General features: G+C 42.9%; 1 protein-coding gene across 2 annotated transcripts in view; it reads left to right on the forward strand.

Moving 5' to 3' along the window:
• The window catches only part of NPRL2 (NPR2 like, GATOR1 complex subunit), a 192951-nt gene that overhangs the window by 20257 nt on the left and 150418 nt on the right, over positions 1 to 22276 (forward strand). For both annotated transcript variants that reach the window (XM_086938716.1, XM_086938717.1), the window contains exon 5: positions 3643 to 3751. In XM_086938716.1, the coding sequence (XP_086794842.1) occupies positions 3643 to 3751 (109 nt within the window). The remainder of the gene's footprint in view (positions 1 to 3642; positions 3752 to 22276) is intronic.

Raw genomic sequence — 22276 nt, forward strand, 5'->3', positions numbered from 1 at the left:
TGGGAGAGAGAGATGGGAGAGAGGGTGAGTACAAGACGGAGGGAAGAGAGGGGAGGGGGGAGGAGAAATGCGACACGGCGGGAAGGGGAGGGGGCGGAGCGGGTAAACAAAGACGGACGTGCACGCGCTTTTAAGCTCAATGCGCATGCGCATTGAGCTTAAAAGTCACGGGCACTGCAAGGAATCGCCACGATTCCTTGCAGTGTGGATAAAGAGTGGATAAGTCCCAATACTCTCGCCTTGCTCGATGCGCATGCGCATCGACAGGCGAGACCTAAAAACGTTCACATTAAAATATATGCCACTGCGTCTTCATGAAACTGTCAGTCTCAGGAAATGAGTGGGTTCTCAATTTAAAGACTGGTGACTGACTCATGTCAAGGGTCTGTTAGCCCCTCCACATCCAACATCAAAGTCTTTTGCTAACTTCTATTCCGCAGAGGCACATATGCAATACCCGAACAACACACGTGACCAGGACTTCCATTCCGTATATATATATACACATGCAACGCCTCACCCACCATATATCACCCTGGACTTCCATTTAGCATGTATGCACATGCAATGCCCATAAGCACTGCATCACACAGGACATCAATTCAGCATATATACACAAGCAATGCCCAAAGCAATACAGGTGTGAAGAATGTTTGAACTCCTTGGTCCTGTCAAAGTAGAACTTAAAAATACTGAAAAAATAGTCTTTGCGAGCCGCGACCAAGAAAAGGAAGCCAGGGCAAGCCGAAGTCTATTTTTCCAAAATTGTAAGCTTATAGTAAGCAGTGCGCCACATGCGACGTGATGCGCTGCTTACCAAAATCTTACAATATTGAAAAAATAGACTTCGATGAGCCGTGCCTTTCTTTTAATCGGTGCGGCTCACTGCAGCTGACTCCTCCTCCTCCATGTTTGCTCCCTCTCTTCCACTGCAACAGTAAGCAATGCAATAAGTCTCGTTTAACCTAGTGGCATAGTAAATGACAATGCTTTTTATTTATTTGTTTTAAAAACAAACACATAAATAAAATAGCATTGTCATTTACAATGCCAATACCTTAAACTCTCGCAAATGCGAAACCTATTGCATTGTAAATGCTTGTGTTTCTAAGCATCCCCATTTTTTCACCGGAGTTTAGTTAGACATTGTTCGGCTTTTTATAGTACGTTGTTCCTGGTTTCCATGGAGCCATGAGGCATTTCAGCCCCTCCCACTCCCACTTGTGCCCGGTGCTCCAGCCCCGTCCCTCACCACTCCCTCCACCTTACTTGCTTGGTGGGAGCCCCGGAGCTGGATTCAGGAGTGTGCAGCCGCTCACACGCGTACAAAAAACATAAAACAAACATGTTTCCTAATTTTTACAGCATGCAGCACAGTAGTACTTCTACAAGTGAAAAGACACACAAAGCAAACTCGTGCTGTCTTGGCGCCTTACACAATTCCCCACGGCAGCACTTGCAGCCATGTCTGCTTCATGGGTTAGAACCAGCGACCTGCGGGATTACTACAGATGTCTGCAGTAGTGCCCGCTCCCTGTGACCGCTGTAACAGAGCGTCCCCTGCAGCTTCAGTGCAGTCAAGTAGTTTATTTCCTGCGTGCCTTTGTGCCTCTGTGTTTTGCATGTGTCGGGACTGAGAACCTGCCGCTTTTGTCCCCAAGTACTCGGAGAAGGTCTTCATAAATGCACTCTCCTTGCCCCCATTCCTTCTCCTTCACCTGGTATTTGCCCTGTGCTTATGTGACTATCTGTGAAAACACACTAGAACTTTTCGCTATACAAATGTCAGGCTTGTACATCTTCCTCCTGGGTGATGATCTAACACGTCCACAACATAGATGTCTAATCCTTAACGGAAGTGGCGAGAGTTCCTGCGGTCAGCGCCTGTGGTGAAGCCAGCGAAAGAGCCCGCTACACCAGCATTGATGGGTTTTTTGGGCTTCGGTTAAAGCTGTCTTGGTGACGTGTTAGGATTTGATGATGCTGAAGCTAAACTGATTATAGATCACTTAGATGTATCAGGATAGGTGTCAAGCGGAGACTACATCTGTCATGTCATTCTGAGGCACATTTTGTGGTTTGGTCTGATGGCTGAGTTTTATTTTTTTTTTTATCAAAGAATCACCTGGGATAAAGTTGTGCTATTAGTGACTGGATGCTCCTTAGGATCTGGGAGCACCGAGTTGTTCCTTCTCAAATTGCAAATGTTTTCTTTCATGATCTGTTTTCAATAATACCTTGAAGCTCCTGAAAAGTTGGAGTGGGCGCATTACAAAAAACTCTAGCGAATAGCTGAGACGCATGTAGTAAAGGCCACTGTCCTGGCAGGCGGTGGCAGGTTCTTGTATCCCAGAGCCTGGCTGTGGTTCTGGTAACATGCCTGCGTTGTAGGCCCGAGATCTTCATATCTTTCTCTCACACTATTTCTGCTCCTCTGTCTCAAGTTCAATAGTCACTTCTTACACAAACTACCTATCCATTTCATTCTTCCTTTCCATGTATTCTCTGCAACTATCACCACTATCTACTCACCATGTCACATAATTCCACTACACAGATACACTACACAACATACAATTCCACACCATACTATTCCACAACTAACAATTCCAATACAACCCACAAAATTCCACTCCACACCACATACATCCACTACACTCCAAAACAAAGCACATAGATAAAAAACATTATCATTTATAATGCCAATAGCTCTAACTCTCACAAATATGAGACATATTGCACTGCAAATGCTTGTTGACAATTTACTTCAGTTGACAATTTCGCTCTGTGGTAGCTCTTGTTCATTGGTTATCTCTTGTGTTTGCAGTCAGCAGCCACTTGCTCTCTTAACATATTGACCTACTCACAAAAGACAACTTCACTCATCATAGACATGTTCTCTGGTATGCCTCAGCATCCAAAACAAGGAAAAGAATCTGAACTGATGAAGTCACTGGTTTGATTTAGTTTATAAAGAACTGGTGGAATCCTTAATTATATACATGAATTGGGTGTATCAGAAAAAAATTGAGAGGGGGTTGTGCTCAAGGACTTTGGCCAACCTCATTAAGAGCCATAATATACATATCTGTGTTTGCCACCAACTGTTTTTTCTTTTTCTATAAACAAGATAATATTCCAGACTCAATCACTATATGATGCCGCTGTGTAGAGCTCTGCTCATGTAATAAATAAAATGTGCAAAACAACTGTTCTAGGTAAATAATGTGTTCCGTGTTTTACCTCTTGAAGTGAACCTTCCATGTTTCTTAAAGGGGGCCTTCATAGAATAATATTCATCACTAGAACTATGAGCTTGTAGCACTATCATGGATGTGAAAATATGTGTGTAATATAAAAAGATGTAATTGTTGCATACCTTTAGAGATCAATACACAGCGAGAATCCCTTTTTTGGATTTTCCTGCAGTTTCTCATGGTCCGTACAAACACTGTGTTTCTTTGCCCTTTGTACTGAACATGAGGCATAGTTGTGAGTGGCCCTTCACAGCATTTTCCTCAAACACAAAATTCCTCTTTCTGTCAGTGCACACTCTTCAGACTCTGGTATTGCTTTCTGTTTTAAGTCTTGTAGCATCCTACTTTACCGCACTGTGTTCACTAGCACTATCTTTTCTTGCAGTTGGAAAACAGCTTCATTTCTAACGAGGAGAGTAAGCAGAAGCTGGTCCCAATCATGAGTATCCTGCTGGAGAGTCTGAATGCGACAGGGGAGTGCACACTGCCCATAGGTAATCAAACACACAAGTAGTGTGTAATCGAACATGTCTAAAAGCCCATCGCCATTTGTGCCCTGCCGAACCCCGTAGCTTTGATTCGTTTCTATCTTCTCTGCCCCCTAAAACTTTGACTCCCCAGTCAGTGAAATATTTCTCAATCACAGGAGACTTCAAAAGGCACCTAGGTTTGGTTCTTTGGGCACAGTTGCTTGCTGAAAGCTGTGACTTCGCTCACAGTCGACGAACTTCTAAAATGACTTAATTACTGGTGATAGACACCCTGAGTTATAGGCCTAAAATAACATGGCGGACCTTTTAAGACTGAGACTGCAACTAACAATTGTATTGTGAGGCAGAAGGATGATGATTACACTAAAATATTACACCCAATGAGTTCCATATATTCTGAATTGAGCAAATAGAAACAGGTTAGAGCAGCTATTTTTAGCTTTCGGCAAAGCTATGGTCTGTAGAGGAACTCCCAAAATTACAATGTTTGAATATAACGTCCTAGATTGACTCTCTGAATTACACTGGCCATTAGAGCCTGCGACAGCTTTTTTGGTCTAACTGAAATGGTGGGCAAGTGAGCAAGGCTTTAATGGTTGAATGGCTTGCTGTGGTGAGCCAAAAGTGTTTTATTTTCCAGCCTATAATGTCCCAATTCCCTACTTAATGAGTCTGCAAGGAGGTATGGGAGTTTAAATATCTATTTGACTTTCAGCAGCTTCCTTCTCCCATCTTTTGCAGCCGCAGCTGTTCTAGCTTGGTAGTTACTGATTGGGCCACTGACAGGGGCGTGCCTAGCCATGTCATTTACTGACGGTAAAGGACAGTAGATGAAACAGGAAGGGGAAAGCATCTACAGCTCGAGTCCCCTTTGCCTCTACCAAATTACTTTGCGTTGTTTAACAGATGCAGATGGAGAGACGGACTCTAGAGACCTCGCCCTTACTCTCCCATGACTAGTTGACATTTGGCGCCACGGTAGCAGGCAGGGCTATTTCTCCACTTTTTTTTTCCCCTTCACCCATAGGCTCTGCCTTTCTAATTCTTTTGCTGAGCTTCACAAAGCCAGAGGGGAGGAAAGAAAAAGTGAATGATGGAAACTTGAATTAGGGCATTATAATGTCATGGCAGCAGACCTGCACTACTGTTTATAGGCCACCACCATTCAGTTGTTTTCAATGGAGCTCCATCCTTCCAACACTCTAATTAAGTGTTATTTGCCTTATCTGTGGTAAATAAATTGTGATCATTCTCCTCCTACACAATTATAGTCACTAGTCTGGAGGCACGGGCTTACAATGAGAGGGTAGGTCACTAATAGTCATTGTTGCTGGTAGATAGGCTGTCTTGTTTTCAGTGTTTATTTTTTTTAGAATTTGAGTGGTGTTTCATCAGTGTTTTCCAAACCTTTTGAAATCAGTGCTTATAAGTATATAGTCAGTTGCCGAACCCGCAAAATAGAAAAAAATAGCTTTTCAGTGTTCACAAAACATTTTTGCTGTGATCTGTTATAAAACACACATTTATTTTAAAGGAGAAGAAATACAGGCTATGTAGTGTCTTGCCATTGCCAATGTTGCTATGTACTTATGTTAGTTATGTAAGCATAGGAAATCTGTGCAATGCACTCTCTCTCGCACTCCTATCTCATTACCCTCTCTCACATCTCATTACCTCTCACACTTAATCTGTCAGGAGTGTTTATAGCACTATTAATTGATTAAACAAATAAGAGTGAAATAGTCAACATTTTAATAAATTCCTGGACACAGTTAGGGGTCATTCCCCTACAACTTACTGAATATTATGACATTGTAGGGGTGGTTAACCCTGCCACCAGCATAGTTTCTTGTGCAACCTTTTAACATTTTGAATTGCACCATCTTAGTTTGTAGCCCTGCATTATTAGGCCCCCTAATATGTGAGTCTGCTTTTCTGCATTATTTGCCTGACTACATTAAGATTGTGGTGTTGTGTGTAGATATTCATAGCTGCCAAGCATCCCCATGGCAAATATCTCACTTTAAGACAGTCCTAACCTGTTAACATATATCACATTGTAATCTGGGACTTGAAATTGTGCTGATAATATTTTAACTATGGGCTCCAAAAAACAGAAGGAACATGCATTTGTGTGAAAAGCTGTGATTAGCTGAAAGTTTCACACATTACAATGGAACACCTTGCAGCTATGAAATTTGTTGGTATGTGGAAAGACTTATGTCGTTTTTTTCACCACTTCCCCATGTACATGGTGACCACTCTTTTCATATGTACCTGTCTTGCACCATGCACTAAATTTTTCAAGCCTGGGATGTTTGGCTGTTCACCTGCTAGCAATACTGACTTTTCAGAAAATGATACCAAAGGGGATGTTGGGCGGAGCGCTTGAGCAAATCAAACACTCACCCCCAGTCAACTGATCTGGGTTTGATCCATCATCATTCTTTAGCTCACTCCACCACCCCAGTTCAGACATGGCCATATGCAAATCAGTCTGACCCTGTGCCTCATGGGAACAGTCCAGCCCGAACTGCCAAGCCATGTCTTCCCTGGACTGGAAACAAGCATTATGGGACCGGTTTCGGGTTCATAACCCGCATTAGCCAGACTGTCTTGAATCCAGTGGCAAAGTGAGCAAGGGACCCACCTCTGGGTCCCTTGCTCACTTTGCTCAATTGTCACCCCAAGTGGGACAGGTATGCTCAGACTGTCAGGATTTGACACAACATATGCGCCTACTTGAGACTGAGCAGTTGAGAACTACATCTCCCAGAAGGCTTTCTGGGGAGGTGTGTCCGATCGGCATAAATTACACGTACCAACGCGGCCGCGTTGTACGTGATTCTGGAGTTCTGGCCGCTTTCCTTGCAGCAGCGCTGTTGGGAATAGTGAAGCGCTGTGTTCTTCTCGTGCCTTATAAGAAGCCTTGTGACAGATTCCTGAGCCCGCGCGCGGCTGCAGCGGGCTATCCATAGTAATTTTCACTCAGCTGAGCGCGAACCCTTCCTTGTTCTACGCCCACTCGCGGCTGCGGCGGGCAACGGTGTTTCTACCTGCTCGGCTGAGCAAGATCACCGCCAACAACATTCCGCTCGCGGCTGTGGCGGAATTGAGTATACATTACTTTCTGCTCAGGTTGAGCAAAGACTGGCTCTATTTCTCCAGCTTGCGGCTACAGTAGTGAGAGAACGGAGCAGTATTTATTCTGAACATTTTCCCCTTGCGCCTACAGAGCAATTCCTGGATTTTGGTCCTGTGTTACACAAGGTGATCGTGAGATACCCAGCTATCAGAAGGTATTGTGTTGTGGCGTTAAATTACTTTCTTGGATCTTGGCTCCCTCTATGGGAAGCATGCCTAACAAATGAATTCATAGTGTCTAATACCTATTGGGAAGTGCTGGACATTCTGAGGAATACGGAGTAACAGGAACTCTAAATACTTTTTCTGCTGAACTTTATTCTTGGAGTCTGTTTCTTTTTTCTGGAACCATTGGATGTGTACATTTGCTTTTTGAACCTATTTTTGTTTTGGGTATCGTGGGGAATGAATGTGAGTATGGAAGTATAACTGTCGAATATTTATTAGTCTCAGAGGTGTTACTAGAGGTGGTGTTGATAATCGGATCTTGTATTTTTCAGGCGGTAGGGGTTCCTTTGACATTAAGAGAGGTATCTTATGGGAAGCATTGGAACCACTTCTTGGGGAGAAAACCATACAGGTATATTCAGGCTTCTAGTGAGACCATACTGAGAGTAGACCGGATTGTCATACAGTATTCATGTTGTGCTTTTGTCGTTTCAGGTAATCCCTTTCCACCGCTGACCCCACCCTTACCCATCCCTCGCTTGATTACCTTTATGCTCTGTTTGATTTATTAGTCAGAGTGTGGGGAAGTCAGGAGGTGGACCCCATTGAGTATCACCCTGATCTTGAGGAGCCGAAGTAGATGTGACACAGACCTGAGTCCTGTGCTCTCCATGCCACTGGAATCAAGCTATCCTGGCTGAAGATGGTGAAACCCTGAAACCGGTCCTAGGATGCTTGTTTCCAGTCCAGGGAGGACATGGCCTGGCAGTTTGGTCTGGACTGTTCCCATTGGGCACAGGGTCAAGACTGATTTGCATATGGCTGGGTCCAAACTGGAATGGCATGGTGAGCAAAAAAACTATGCATTTAGGCCCAGATCTCTCTACTGGGGCGAATGTATGACATTGTTCTGCATTCTGTCCATCAATAGTTCTTTTTGCAATTGTTAGAAAATGAGGCAGATATATAAAAGAGTTTTACCCATTCTGAGACTCTGACTGTGATTATATGTGATAGCATATATTGGCCAAGATTCGTATGAGCCTTTCATTTCACCAATCCGTGAAAGAATTAAACACTGCCAAAAAAATCTAATATAACTTTAATATCCCCAGATTCTCTCCAATGTATAAAATAATGAGATCAGTAAAACATGCTTCTGAACCCTGCACCTTTAATTAAAGTACACAGAACTGGATGAAACAAGACGAAGAAACAATATTGTATTGACATCCCTAAACCGCAAAAACTAAAGCAGAATAATCTTACACCAGTTTTTCTTACTGCTATTTTTAGGTCGAGCTGGAGTTGCATCCGAAGGATGCTCCAGTTCGACAACTTTAGTCGTCCGTCTCGGGGGAATTAGGGACAGGAGGGTGCCACGCGCTTCTGCTGCTGGATTTGCCTGCGTGCACGCGCACGTCGGCTCCGTCCACATTCCCAGCAAGTCAGCCTAACGCGCGTGCATGCACACAGACACACACGCGCGCGCACACACACATGCACACGCGCGCAGGCACACAGACGCAGGCACACACATACAGGCAACCCCCTCTCCCCTCCCCTCTCTTACCTAACTGGGCTTCGGGCTTCTCGGGAGCCTCGCAGAGCACTCGAGCTCCTTTGTCATTCCAGCAAGAAGCAGGGCTCTCCCCTTAGGCTTGGGGGTCCCGCAGTCTCCTCGCTGGTCTTCGCCCGGGCCCCCTCCTGGGTCCCGGGACTTCAGGTACGGTACGGCACTTCGCTGTCGCTCCGGGCTCGCGCTCCGACCTCAAAACGAAACTTTAAAATGTTGCGCATGCGCAGGCAGCACCCGCCCTCCCACTCCTCCCAGCCCGGATACTATGCTTGTTATTATAGACGCGAAGAGCTGCGATGTTGCTGTTACTGGTACATTAGCAAATTGACTTCTATTAGCTTTCTGCGAATTTTTATAGTGTTTATCAATGTGGGATCGCACTTGTTCTCTTTTCTGCTTATGAACTCCTAAGTGTGTGTGTGTTTTGCAGTTGTCTCCCTCAGGTTCACCCTTAACTGATCCTCCTCATGCACTGATGTTGCTCTTGATGTCTCTTGCCTGTATGTTTTTCTCCCTCCCCCTAGAGCTCCTTGTCTATAAGTCTTATTTGCTTTGCCCCCATCCCCTGTGTTGCTCTACCTTGTGTGCAGCTCCCCCCCCCCCTATTACTTCCCACCCCCATCAGCTCGTCCATGACCCCCATATACAAAATGGCACACCGGCATCACACTTTTCGTTTTTAATTCGCAATTATAAAATGCATGTTTTTGTTGTATTCATTTACTCGATATTGCATAAATAGGCAGTACTCTATTTGCATAATGAGAACGCCACCACTAGTGAGCGACGCAATAGTCCTTCTCCCCATATTCCTTCACAATCTAAATGCGGGAGATCCGTGCAGCACACATTTCTGAGTGAGAGCTCTAGATCCCAGCTGGTCACATAGTTGGTTGAAAATGACAGCATTCATATTGTCATACAGTTGTACGGTGGACTGTATCCGAATCTGATTTCTCGTTGCACTACTGTGCCCATGTTTACCTTCTGTGATCTGCCACTTCAGACTTGATGCACGACATTTAATAGACATGTACACGTAAGGGGGCGCTGGGGTGCGAAGCTGCACCGGAGTATTGGGTACCGGATTAACCGAAGTTGTGACTCCATCGGTGCTTCGTTTTGTGTAGTTTCAGCCTGGCCTGGCCGAGGGGAGTTTCAGCGAGTGCCAGCTCTAGTAAGATTTAGCAGGAGTGGGGGCCGAGCGTGGCTGTGGTAGACCCCACACGCAGAGTGCGAGCCCTGGCTCCCGCGGAAGCTGCCCAGCTAGGTCTGACCTTTTCAGATCCCCCTCATTTTCGCAGGAGTGTTGCGACTGTAGTTTGCTGCAGGGAGTGTATCTAGTGACCCCGCGGAAGCGGCCCCCTAAGTACTGGGTGCGGCCTGTGGAGTGGGTCAGATGGCCCCGTCCGTGCCTACCACGGGGGCCCCGGAGCTCCGCACAGTCCCATGTTCTTCTATTCCTCAAGGGCACATAACATCAGGCATCTAGATTTCATGCATCTTCCATGGGCTAATCAGTGGATGCATTTAAAGAGATTATATTATGCCTTATTCGATGTATGCATTTTCAGAGGTGGTAGAGGTGGTTGTGTGGTGTGAGTTCACCTCTAAGTGGCCCAAGTCCTTTGTCAATTGAGCTAGTGTTATCCCGTTACTTGTTCACATTGTTCACATTGTTCTAATACATTGGAAGCTTGAGCCGAATCTAAACTTTTCCTGGACTGGAGTGAGATTAAGAAGAGTCTGTGTACGTAAAATGCCCTCTAGATGCGTGCGATCTGCTCAGTTAATTAAATCCACAGGGCCAGTATTAGAGCCTACCTCCGGACTGGTTGGAAACAAATCTGATCGCTCTAATACTGCTAAATTACTTGAAGCATCAAGTGGAAGAAGCCCTAAGACCATCTGTCCCATTTGAAATATCCGTTACAGAAAAAGGTAAACCCAATGAGTGTCGCTGGGACCTGGGTGCTTGTCTATTATGCAGTCTTTCTCAACTCTCACCCCACAAACTACTTTCCCCTTTCTGTATTTCTTGCCCACTTTCTTTTCTCTCGTTTTTCACCTTTTCTTCTCCAGGTCTGCTTTTTCCCTTCGATTCCCTTTCCACTTGTAATCATCATCATCCTCCTTTCTCACACTCCAATTTCTGCTATAACCAGTTCTCTTCACTCGCTACATTCCTTCTGTACCCTATCTATCTTTACCTCTCCGATATCGTCTCTTTTCTACCTCTTCCTTTCATCTGTGTTTAGGTCAAGCTGGTGCAGTACATGCGCTGCTGTGAGGCATGCAGCATTGGAGTATGACTTTGATGTTCCGCCAATATTTTTAATTGGCTTGTCATTGTCCTTCGTAAACACCTCTCATTTCCCATTACCACACGGTGCTCCTGTCTCTGTCTCCCTCTCCTATTCCTACATCACTCTCTTATAATGACACTACTGCTCAGCAATGGTCACAGTAAAGCCACAAAGTGACAGGCTGGGCAGAATCTTGTGTGCCTTGCACTGGCGCTATTCCATGAAATTTACTTAAAAAAAAATGCTTGCCAGACATACCATCATTGCCTGACTGCCCCTCAACTGTGTGACATGCTGATAATATTTCCAGTTGTATTCTGACATCACCCTCATTTTGATCTTGAAATATTGACATGTGTTTAGCTGTTTAAGTATGTTTTGTGATCTTGACTGGGTTTGAATGTGAAACAAACAAATGGCAAAGCTAATGGGCCTTTTGGCTTTGTTATTGTTTGTTTTTCTCAGTTTTTACAAAACTTTATTGATGTGGAACCTATCGGCCACACATCAATATTTTTAAAATAATTGTCTAAAAGCAAATACATTTTTTATCTCAAAAGGACATTTTGCCATAGTAGTCACTGACTCTTAAGGGCACTACTTTGTGTGTAGATTTACTTCTTGTGAAGGGGGAGAATGCCATCACTAGCAGTAAAGTTAGCCAATAGCTTGGTTCACTATCGTGTTCCAAGCTGTACGCTGCGGTGGGTGGATGAAAAATATAATGACAGAATAATAGACCAATTGATGAGAGGGTTGGCTGAAAGCCCCTATAGCTAAGTTAGTGTATGTATGTAAATATGTGTGTGTGTGTGTGTGTATGTATGTATATATATATATATATATATATATATATATATATTTATTTTTTTACTGACAAAACCAAAGGTTACAGGGCCAGTATAGTTAGCTCAGGTTTCACTTGTATGAAACTTGTGAAAGTCAGCAGTTATAGTTAGCTGAGCTCTCTATAACACAGGTCCCTGCAATGCACTGCTTATGACCTCACATATTACATCAATGACATCATCCAGTGACTGACTGCTTTTATAGAGTTTGAGTGTTAAATATATAAACCAAGGTGTTCTGGTGAATCGCTGGGTGTATGAGTGCCTGTCTGGATGATTCAGTGGGTGCATGATTGACTGTATAAGTCTGTCAGTTGGTGTCTAAGTGGGTGTGTGAGTGGGTACATGAGTGGCTGTATGGGTGATTGGTTGTATGAGTACCGGTAGGTGTGTCTGCGTGGGTAGGTGAGTGAGGGGTTGTGCGACTGCCTGTATTGATGAATGAGTGGGTGTGTCAGTAGCTACATGGGTTAGTGAATGCATGTGTGAGGGGCTGTATGGGTGATGGTGTGTATGGCTGTGTGAGTAAGTGAATGGATGTGCCAGTGGTATACGAGTGAGTACCTGGGTATGTAAAGGGCAGTATAGGTGAGCAGTGGGGTATAAAAGTGGCTGTATGAGTGAGTGTGTACTTGTGTCAGTGACTGTAACATCACTATGCGCTACTGATGGAGCGGTAATTTCTTCTGGTAGTTTCTCAATGCAAAACCCTCATGCTACCTCTAATTTACCGCTCAAAAGGTGTTGGGCCCTTCACACCATGTATTACCTTCAGGAGACTTTAAATAAAGATGAACAGTCAAAAATGCAATTATTATTTTAAGCCAATAAAGAGAGTTGTTGAGTATTTAAAGGGTTTTATTTTCTAGTCAAAAGTTAATTTTTCTCTGACCCTTTATTAATTAGTACAATATCAATCAGGTTACATAATTTGGAAAACAGGAAAAATAGCATTACTACAGAACATATTACAGTCTGCATATAAGCATTACATACAGGAATGTGGCGCAAAATGTCATTCAAGACTCAAAGAGTTTCTAAGAAAAATATAGTCTTGCAAGGCTAATCAAAAAATCAAATAGTTTGCAAAAATCTCCCATTAAGAGAAATAAATGCATACGTCAAATAAATCATTTCAGACCTAATTAATTAGTCAAAGCATAACTTAAAGTTTAGCATCTAATTCTATTTAATCAGCTGTTCTTCTGCATCTGTCTGTGTCTAAAGAGCAAGCAGGGAGTGAGATAGCCCCTCCTTCACCAGACCTCAAAGGAATGCGCCTGCAGTGCCAAGATATGACGTGGAAGCAAGAACCCTCCCCCTGACTCTCCTCGGACGCCCATGCACTCGTGACGATCTCGTACCTAACCCATAGGATGTCTGGCCTTATCTATTCCTTCTCTCAAGAGCTCACACACCCCCTAATGAGCCTAGAAGCCAGCTGAGCTGAGAAAAGCCAGCCCCTCCTCCGGAGAGGTAGTATTTATACACAAAATTTTGGCAGACTACACAAAATGTTTCAACTTTCAGGAAAACCTGTATGTGATTGGTCCGTCATGATGGCATGAGTTCTCATCACCCTGACTCATTCTAAAAACCTGACTATATCAGTTTTAACAAAAGAAAAATACATTTTATAAGTTTGCAACAATTGCTAGGGAAAATGTTTCTATAGTTTTCCTTCCTTCCTTCACAGAGCAGTCAGATGGATACTTTTAACTAACACTGGTACATTGGCAGAATCACAAGAATGTACAGTTCAAGCTGTCCTTGACTCCTTTAGGAAAGCTGGTACAGTCTGCGCATGCTCTCTTCTCTTTCAAAGCAAGCCATGGGCCTTGCTGGTTTCACAGGCAGCCATTTAATGGTAGGCCCCAAAATAAAAGAAACACAAAGATATTATTAATTTCATGTAAATCAGCCCATTATGTTTTCCAACTCCATACTAATACTCTTTATAAATGTTTACCTAGCCAAGCTGCTAGTGTAAAGCAGCTTTTCTATTATTTATGACAACATGCAAAAATGTGCAAAGTGCAAAATAGCATTTTCATGCTGTAGTGTACATTTTCAACAAGTCAAAGTCTCTTAAGACAGAAATAGTGAATGTAGATTGCATGGGATGAGCTGGGAAGAGAGAAACATATTCTATTAATCTTCAAAGCTAAAAAGGCCACTTTTCTCTACATTGCAAAAACACATGTTAATTCAGCAAAAGCATGTCAGACTGAATTGGCCTCACTTTCATATTTTTCATGTGCCATGGTTTTAACTTGCACCAAAATGTGTGTGGCAATTTAAATGCAGTCTGTCTGAAGCACAAAAAATAAAACAATGCCTGACTGCAGATGAAATCTGCTCCATCACTACCACAGCATCACTGAACACCACAACATCACTCAGCTTCACCACAGCATCAATCTGTGCAACCATTCAACAACAACTGGTTCAAATATGTTCTCTCAATGTTTCAAGCTGTATTACAAATGTCACAAAAAGATGTTAATATTTTACTTCTGTTGTATTTTCTTCACAATAACATACACTGAACATAATCTTCACAAAAGTTATTTACAAAAGTTTAAGCTATTGCCATTATAAATTACAATAGCTTTTATTTAAGTATTAATTATTAAAAACAATAAAAGCTATTGTTATTTGTAATATCAATACACCTAAGTCCCGTAAATACAACGCATATTGCGTTACAAATGCTATAGGTGTCCCATTTGCAAAAGTTAAAACTATTGGCATTGTAAATGACAAAGCTATTAATTTCGCTATTTTCAAAACCAACACATAAATAAAAAATGTGTCATTTACAATACCAATAGCTAAAACTTTCCAAATGCGAGACCTATTGCATTGCAAATGCTTGTTTAAAACAAGGTTACATTCTGCTAGCCCCTTCAGGAAGAAATACAAAGTCTGTGGCATGTTTAGCTCTAGATACCATCTAGTGCATTGTCCTGCCATCTAGTGTTGGGCTCGTACATGTGCAACTTGATTTTGTTTTCGAAGAAGTCTTTTCAAGTCACGTGGTGTGGTGAATACTACTAAAGTAGAAAATGCGAATGGGCATTGGCTCCATAGTTAGATTGTTTTTCTCTGCCATCTGGTTCAGACGTTTATATGGGGTTGTATGTCATTTCATAGAAAAACAATTTCATAGAATACAAACACTGAGAAACCATTTCATCTGAACTGTTAATGGAAATTTTCAGAATGAATGGCATTTACCTTTTCATAGAAACCAATTCATAGAATATCTTTTTGGTCAAAATTGTCTTTTGAATGCTTATTTCTTTTTAAAATGTAAATGCAATGGTTATTTTGTAGTTATATCTTTCACATTGTCAAACAATTACTTTGGATGCTTTTAATTCACTGACCCATCACCACCCGTTAATACCATCCATTACAGACTCCTCACAACCATTAAACACAATCACTCCTTGCCCCCTAAAACCCCTCACCACACCTAAACTACCCTCATGCCTGAATCCCAAAAGCCCTTTCAACCCCTAAAACCTACCATTCCTGAACCATAAAAGCACTCAATAACGATAACTCCACCCTTCCCTGTTCTCTAAAAAACGCTTTCTACGCCTAAACCCCCACCATCCTTTACCCATTAAAACACCTCAGCACACCCAAACTCCACCCATCCTTGAACCCTAAAACACCCTCAATGCCCTTAAACGTCAGCCATCCATTATCCCATAAGAACGCATCACCCTAAACCCTAAACTACTCATCCCAGAACCCTACAAATGCTTTCTACGTCTAAACTCCACCCATCCCTGAATCCTTTAACCCCCTGACCACCCTATACTCCACCCCATCCTGAACCCTAAAAACTCTAATCCATCTCAACCACTATCTATAATTAGGGCTCCCTGTTTTATGGTATTTATATTTGTCATTTCCGTCTGCATTTATCCATATTTATTTTTTGCTGATTTTACCAGTATGTTTCCATATTTTTTTTAAGGTTTTGTGAAAAAATTAAGCTGAAATGTGTATATTTCTGCATTTATTTAACCAGTTAGCGTACACTCGTGCCTGAACGCTTGACAGGGTTCAATGATATATACACACAGATGATAAAATATGCACTTATAAGAAATCATGCACATTTTAGTATCAAGGTTGTGCAAATCTACTGCTGTTTAAGGCTCTTTATTAAATTTCCTTTATTTTTTTTAATCCCCTTGTCTGTCAATCTGCACAGCTATTGGCCTGGCAGTCATGACTGATAGCATTTAGAACCACTCAAAAACAACCCAATTTCCGTTTTTAGCCACATTTAAAAAGAAATACAGACAGGAAAATAAATGTTTTTCAGTCTGTATTTATCTGAAAAAATCAGTAAAAACGGAAAACAGGGAGCCTTAAAAACCCCTCCCCAGCCCTAAACTCCGCCCATCCATGAACCCTAAAACCCTCTCGGCACCCCTACACTCAATCCATCTCTAAACCCTAAGATAGCTTTGATGAGTTAATGCATGGACAATAAGTCAATGTTCTTTTTGATTGGAGTTAGGGGCTGTCATTTTTGTTAAGCTAAGAGGAATCATTCGGGATGCTTTCACAATGTGTTCAATATATGATTAAATGTTTAAATGAGGGTTGAGTCAGAAATATGAGAATTTTACTTTATGGGCTAGGGATGGTATAAAGCCAACTATCTGTAGATCAATCAACTATTCTTCATATGTATGCTTATGTATATATATTCAGCCCATATATTTGTGCCCAGATGTTTGTTCCGTGCTTAATGTTTTTCTGGAATCAAGCTATATCTGGCTTATGAGCCCTTGTCAGGGCGAAACCGGTCCTAGGTTGCTTGTATTCCAGTCCAGGGAGGACCCGGCGTGGCAGTTCAGACTGGAGTGTTCCAATTAGAGCAGAGTAAAGACTTATTTTCATCTGGCTTAGTGTAAGCTAAGGTGGCATGGTGGGCGAAAAACTGTGAGGGTTTTTTTCGGGATTTTAAGGTTCAGAGATGAATGGAGTTTAGGGCTGGTTAATGTTATTAAGGTTCAGTGATGGGTAAATTTTTGATTTGGTGAAGGGTTCTTAGTGTTCTGGATTGGGTGGGGTTTAGGGTAATATGAGGTTTTAAGGGTTCAGGGATAGGTGGAATTTATATGTAGAAAGGAGTATTAGGGTTCAGGGATGGGGGGTTTAGGGGTCATGAGTGGGTGTTTTTAGGGGTTGGGAGGGTTATTTTAGGGTGATCTGGGATGAGTGGACTTTAGGGGTGGTGTGAGGATTTTAAGAGGTCAGGGATGGATGGGGACCAGGCGTCGAAAGGGGTTTTTAGGGTTCTTGAGTGGGTAGAGTTTAGGGGTCGTGAGTGGGTTTTTTGTTAAGAGATGAGTCGAGCTTAGGAGTAGAAAGGTCTTTATGGTTTCAGGGATGGGTAGAGTTTAAGGGTCATAGATGGGTGGAGTTTAGGTGTGGGAAGGAATTCTTAGGGTTCATTGATGAGTGTAGTTTAGGGGTAGAAAGGGGTTTTAGGGTTCAGGGTTCAGTGGAGTTTATGGGTCAGGGACGAGTGGAGTTTAGACGTAGGGGCAGAGATGGATAGTGTTTAGGAGTGGTGAGGGTTCAGCGAATTAAAAGCATCCAAAGTAATCGTTTAACAATGTAAAATATACTAATTTGAAATACTGTCCCCTGAAGGAAAGGGTTAAAATGCCTACCTTTTGACAGAAATATTTTTGAATGTAAGGCCTGCAAGCATTTCATTGACATCTTTAAAAAATAAGTATGCAGACGCCAATATCGGGGAAAAAAGAGATTCTATGAATTGGTTTCTATGAAATGGTAAATGCCATTCATCCTGAAAATTTCCATTAGACTGTTTAGATGAAATAGTTTGTCAGTAATGGTATTCCATTAAATAATTTTTCTATGAATTCGCATACTAACTCTAGCACACATGAAAGGTCTGCTTTTTCCTCTTGAAATTTGACCTTCTGTATTTTCCAATTCCTCTGGTACCAATAAACAAAAATAGTCCATTTAACCGATTTTAGTTTTCTATATTTTTTTTAATATCACAAACAGTTTTTTACATTGATTTTGTTCTGCTTGTGAACCATTTGCCAACTTATAGTGATTATGTTCACTGTAGCAGAGAATCCACTATGTAAACTATAAAGTGATCCCTATAATCGTGTGCTGTGCTCCGCTGATATTTTGTAGGCACAGAGATTACCGCATATTTCTGATCCCTGCATTTAGATTCTGTGACACCTTACAACACCTAAAGATCCTGGGGGCTTTAGGATTTCACTTACACTGTCACCCTTACTCCCTTTCTGTGTGTCTAACCAATCTGTTTGCTCTCCCCAGCAGCACCAGACTTGCTCAATTTTGGTTGGACATCTCTGCCAGTGATAGATTAGCGGTACATACAGGTGTATGGGTACAAGTAAGCTTCACATACAGTGTTGGTGTTACAGGGCTTCCTCAGTTTCTGGCTATGTCCCTCTTTGGTATTACGACGGTCTCATTTACAAGCAATTTCTGGTATCTTTTGATGACGGGCCACAGTTAAAGCAGCCTTCTTAGTTTTCCAATCGCACTGTGGATTCTAGTTCCTTATGTACTACATCTCAATAGCTTCCAATCATTTGGAACCTCCATATTGTATGGAAAAAGTCCTAGCTCCCCCTCACCCCTGCATCTGCTGTTGTTGCTTGGTGTAAGTTGCTATATACTATAGTTTAACTAAATGAGTCTAAAGCTGACTTTATTCAACACATCCCTGGTGAACCCTAAGACCTCTGTCTATTTGTAATCTTCAATGATACCTACTTCTTGAGGCCAAATACCTCTTTGCTTCACCAAGTCTTTTAATATATCAATTTCCGTAGGTCCCCAATATTACTCCGCAGTTTATTTCCGCTTCCAACCATCTGTTCTCTAGTGGTGATGTCTATTTCACCATCTCCCTAAATCCCAAACACACCTGCAGGGAATGTGTAGTTGCAGGTATCTGAGGATCTGTGGGCCCAACTGCGTTTATTCCTCCTTTGGCTGTAAAATCGTGGCTACACCATTCACTCCCTTGACCTCATTCAAATCTGTGTTGTGTTCCATACCTGAATCCTCCCAGATTATTTAAATTCTTTCTTGTACTTACCCATGAAGGCGTCCTCTGTGTCAATTGACTGGCTCAACCCGTCTTTCTATTGAGTTTACATCACATTACATCACATCTTTGCCACCACTGTAGTGGTTTGCAAGGTCTGTTGAGCAGGGAACCTCCACATTGGAGTGTATAAAGTCCTGTTCCCCTTTCATAACTATGTCAATTCTGGACAGCCGGTTTGCCTTGTGATACGAGGACTCATTTTTTGATTGTAATGTGTTGGGCAGCCTGATACTATTTCTGGGTATTAGGAAGTGTTATCTCCCACCCCTGTAGAATTTGGATCTCTGGAGGGTATCCAGGGCCATTCTGAAGGCCTCCTTTCAGCTGTAGAGTTATGTGCATTATGTTCAACATTTTCTGGAATGTGATCATTTTGAAAGGGATGGGATGGTGGCCCAACAGACAGAGAGAGGTAGTCCTTTCCAGTGGGAGACATCAGTCTCCATCTTCTGCACCAATGAGTCAAGCTTATCAGCTTTGAATGTTTGGGTTATTAATCTCAAGTTATCTAAAGTGTTTTTCACCCTAGGGGGTGTAATAAGTATCCAATTTGGTTAGGTGACCAGGATGAATTTATCCCAATTAATCCAGAGACTTGAGTACCTTTTATATTGGTCAAATATACATTTCAGTTTAGAGCGTGATTCATCAGGGTTGGCTATGTATACCTGCATGTCCTCCGCCTAAAGTGAGATTCTGTCTTCCCTTTCATGTGTCCTTTGCCATCTCCTAAATTTTATATTCAAGGCAAAAGCATCGGGACGGATTGAAACCATTTTGGGTGCCCAGTGAATCTTGAATGTCTTTCATATAGTACTGTTTACTTGAAAATTCTTTATGCTGATCTATGTGATCACTATTTTCCTATAATATGTCGGTCTCTTTTGTACAATCTTTTATGTGTTGCCAAATAAAGATATTTAAAAAAAAAGAAAAACAAAACATACACTTGGGAAAAGGAGTCGTTAATACATGGAGTATGCTCAAATTACAGTTACTGGTACAGAAGGAAGGGTTAACCCACTAGAGTCACTGGGACCTGGGTGTTAAGACGATAGATATAAAAAGGGGTCCCAGTACATACATAAGCTATCGAACAAACCTATATAAAAAAATGAAAACAATAATGATAGCCAGAAACCGGTCCTAGGATGTTTGATTCCGGTCCAGGAAAGATATGGCTTGGCAGTTCGGGCTGGACTGTTCCCATGAGGCACAGGGTCAAGACTGATTTGCATATGGCCATGTCTGAACTGGGGTGGCTTGGTGAGCAAAATAACGATGGATTAAACCCAGATCTGTGACTGGGGGTGAATGTTTTGCCATTGTGCACAATTCCGTCCATCATCTTTTGTGTTCTTTTTGTTTTATTATATAACCGTGCCAGCCATTCTCGGAGGACCGGGCCGAAGCCCATTTTTTCCATAGTGCACCACATGAAGGGCCAATGAATCGTGTCAAACGCTTTTTCCACATCAAGCGAGAGGAGTAGATGGAGGCTGTGCCGACCCTGTACCATGTCCATCCAATTGGCTAGATGGTGCAGATTGAAACGTGTGGCACGCTTTGGCATGAATCCAGACTGATCCCTTTGTACCAGTGGGAGAATCACAGTCAGGAGACGTCTCGCCAGGATTGTGGCCAGGATCTTCGTTTCAATATTAAGAAGGGATATAGGGCGATAGGACCCACATTCCTCTGGGGGTTTCCCATGCTTATGGATGACCACCACCGTGGCTAGACGGAGGTCTCGTGACAGGATCCCCTGATCCTTTGATTCCTGGAACGTCTTAAGAAGATGCGGCGCCAACAGTGCACTATTCAGTTAAAAAAATTCTCCTGGAACGGTCGTTAGAACCCAGAGTCTTGTCCGCCTTTTGTCAGCCAATGGCTTCGGTCACTTCCGCAAGTGTCAAATCTCCCTATAGACTGTCTGTCTCTTCCTGTGTTAGAGAGGGTAGGTCAATGTCATTCAAATATTGACGTATCTGTGGTTCTTCCGCCTGGGTGTGGGCTGTGTATAGTGTTGTGTAGTACCTCGCAAAGGCTCCCGCTATAGCCTCAGGGGTGGTGTGGGTGACATTGTGTTCCTTAATAGACAGTACCCATTGTGACTCTATTTCCTTCTGTCCCAAACATGCTAATAACTTCCCTGCTCTATCCCCGGTTTCATAAAGTTTGTGTTGGGTTGCCAATTGTTGTGTTCGCACCTCTTTGGTCGCATGGGCCAGGTAGTCTCGCTTGGTTATTTCGAGTTGGCGTAAAGCATGATCAGACCACCTCTTCAATCTCCTGGGCTTCACGTTTCTTCTTATGGGCTATTATATTCTGTGCTCAATCATGTAGGACCGTTTTGTACGCCTCCCATAAAGTGACCGCAGACGTGACAGAGCCCTCATTTTCACTGAAATAGAGCTCGGAGTCTACCCAGAGCTCGTCAGTGATTGTCTCGTCCTGCAATGCCCAAGCATTCAGCCTCCACTGTGCTGTTTGATGATCACCCCCGCTGCCCACCTTCATCAGTAGGAGAGAATGGTCAGATATGCCCCTAGCCAGGTAATCTATGGTATCCACCTGATGTACTTCCCCCACCGGGGCGAAAAGATAATCCAGTCGTGAGAACAGTCTGTAGGCCCCAGAAACATAAGAGTATGCCCATTGATGCGGGTGGTGTTGCCGCCACAGATCAGACAGTCCCAGGGTATCTAAAAAGCGGGCCAGAGGTGTGGTCATGGGGGCTCCCGTTCGAGTGTGGGTGCGATCCAGCGAGGGCTCAAGTACATCATTAAAATCACCCCCAATTATGTGTATGGCTGGGTCAGATTGCAAAAGGAGCGCGGCTACGTTATCCAACATGCGTTGTTGCAGCCTTGGGGGTGCATAATCACTAATGAGCAGGAATGTCTTACGTTTCCAAATGCCTCTTACTGCCACACAGGTGCCCTCTGTATCTACCCATTGTTGTGTGACATGAAAGGGAGGGGATTTTCTAATGAGGATTACCACCCTTCGTGAGCCTTTGGTAAATCCCGCGTGAGTGGTGTAGTGTCCCCGTCCTAGGAAAGAGCAGCTCGATCCCAACAGGTGTGTTTCCTGCTGGAATACTATATCAGGTTTGTGCCTCTTAAGGTATTGGGTCACCAACCCCCTCTTAACTTTGTTACCTAAGCCATTGACATTCCATGTCATTACTGCATATTTATCTTCTGCCATAGTGACTTAACACTTAAAAGACCTTGAATCAAATGATCTCCATTTCCATCAAACATCCCCAATGTAATACTAAAACACTGTCCCAACCACCCCCCACCC

This window comes from Lissotriton vulgaris, chromosome 9, assembly GCF_964263255.1.
Source record: "Lissotriton vulgaris chromosome 9, aLisVul1.2, whole genome shotgun sequence".
In the NCBI taxonomy this organism is placed as follows: domain Eukaryota; kingdom Metazoa; phylum Chordata; class Amphibia; order Caudata; family Salamandridae; genus Lissotriton; species Lissotriton vulgaris.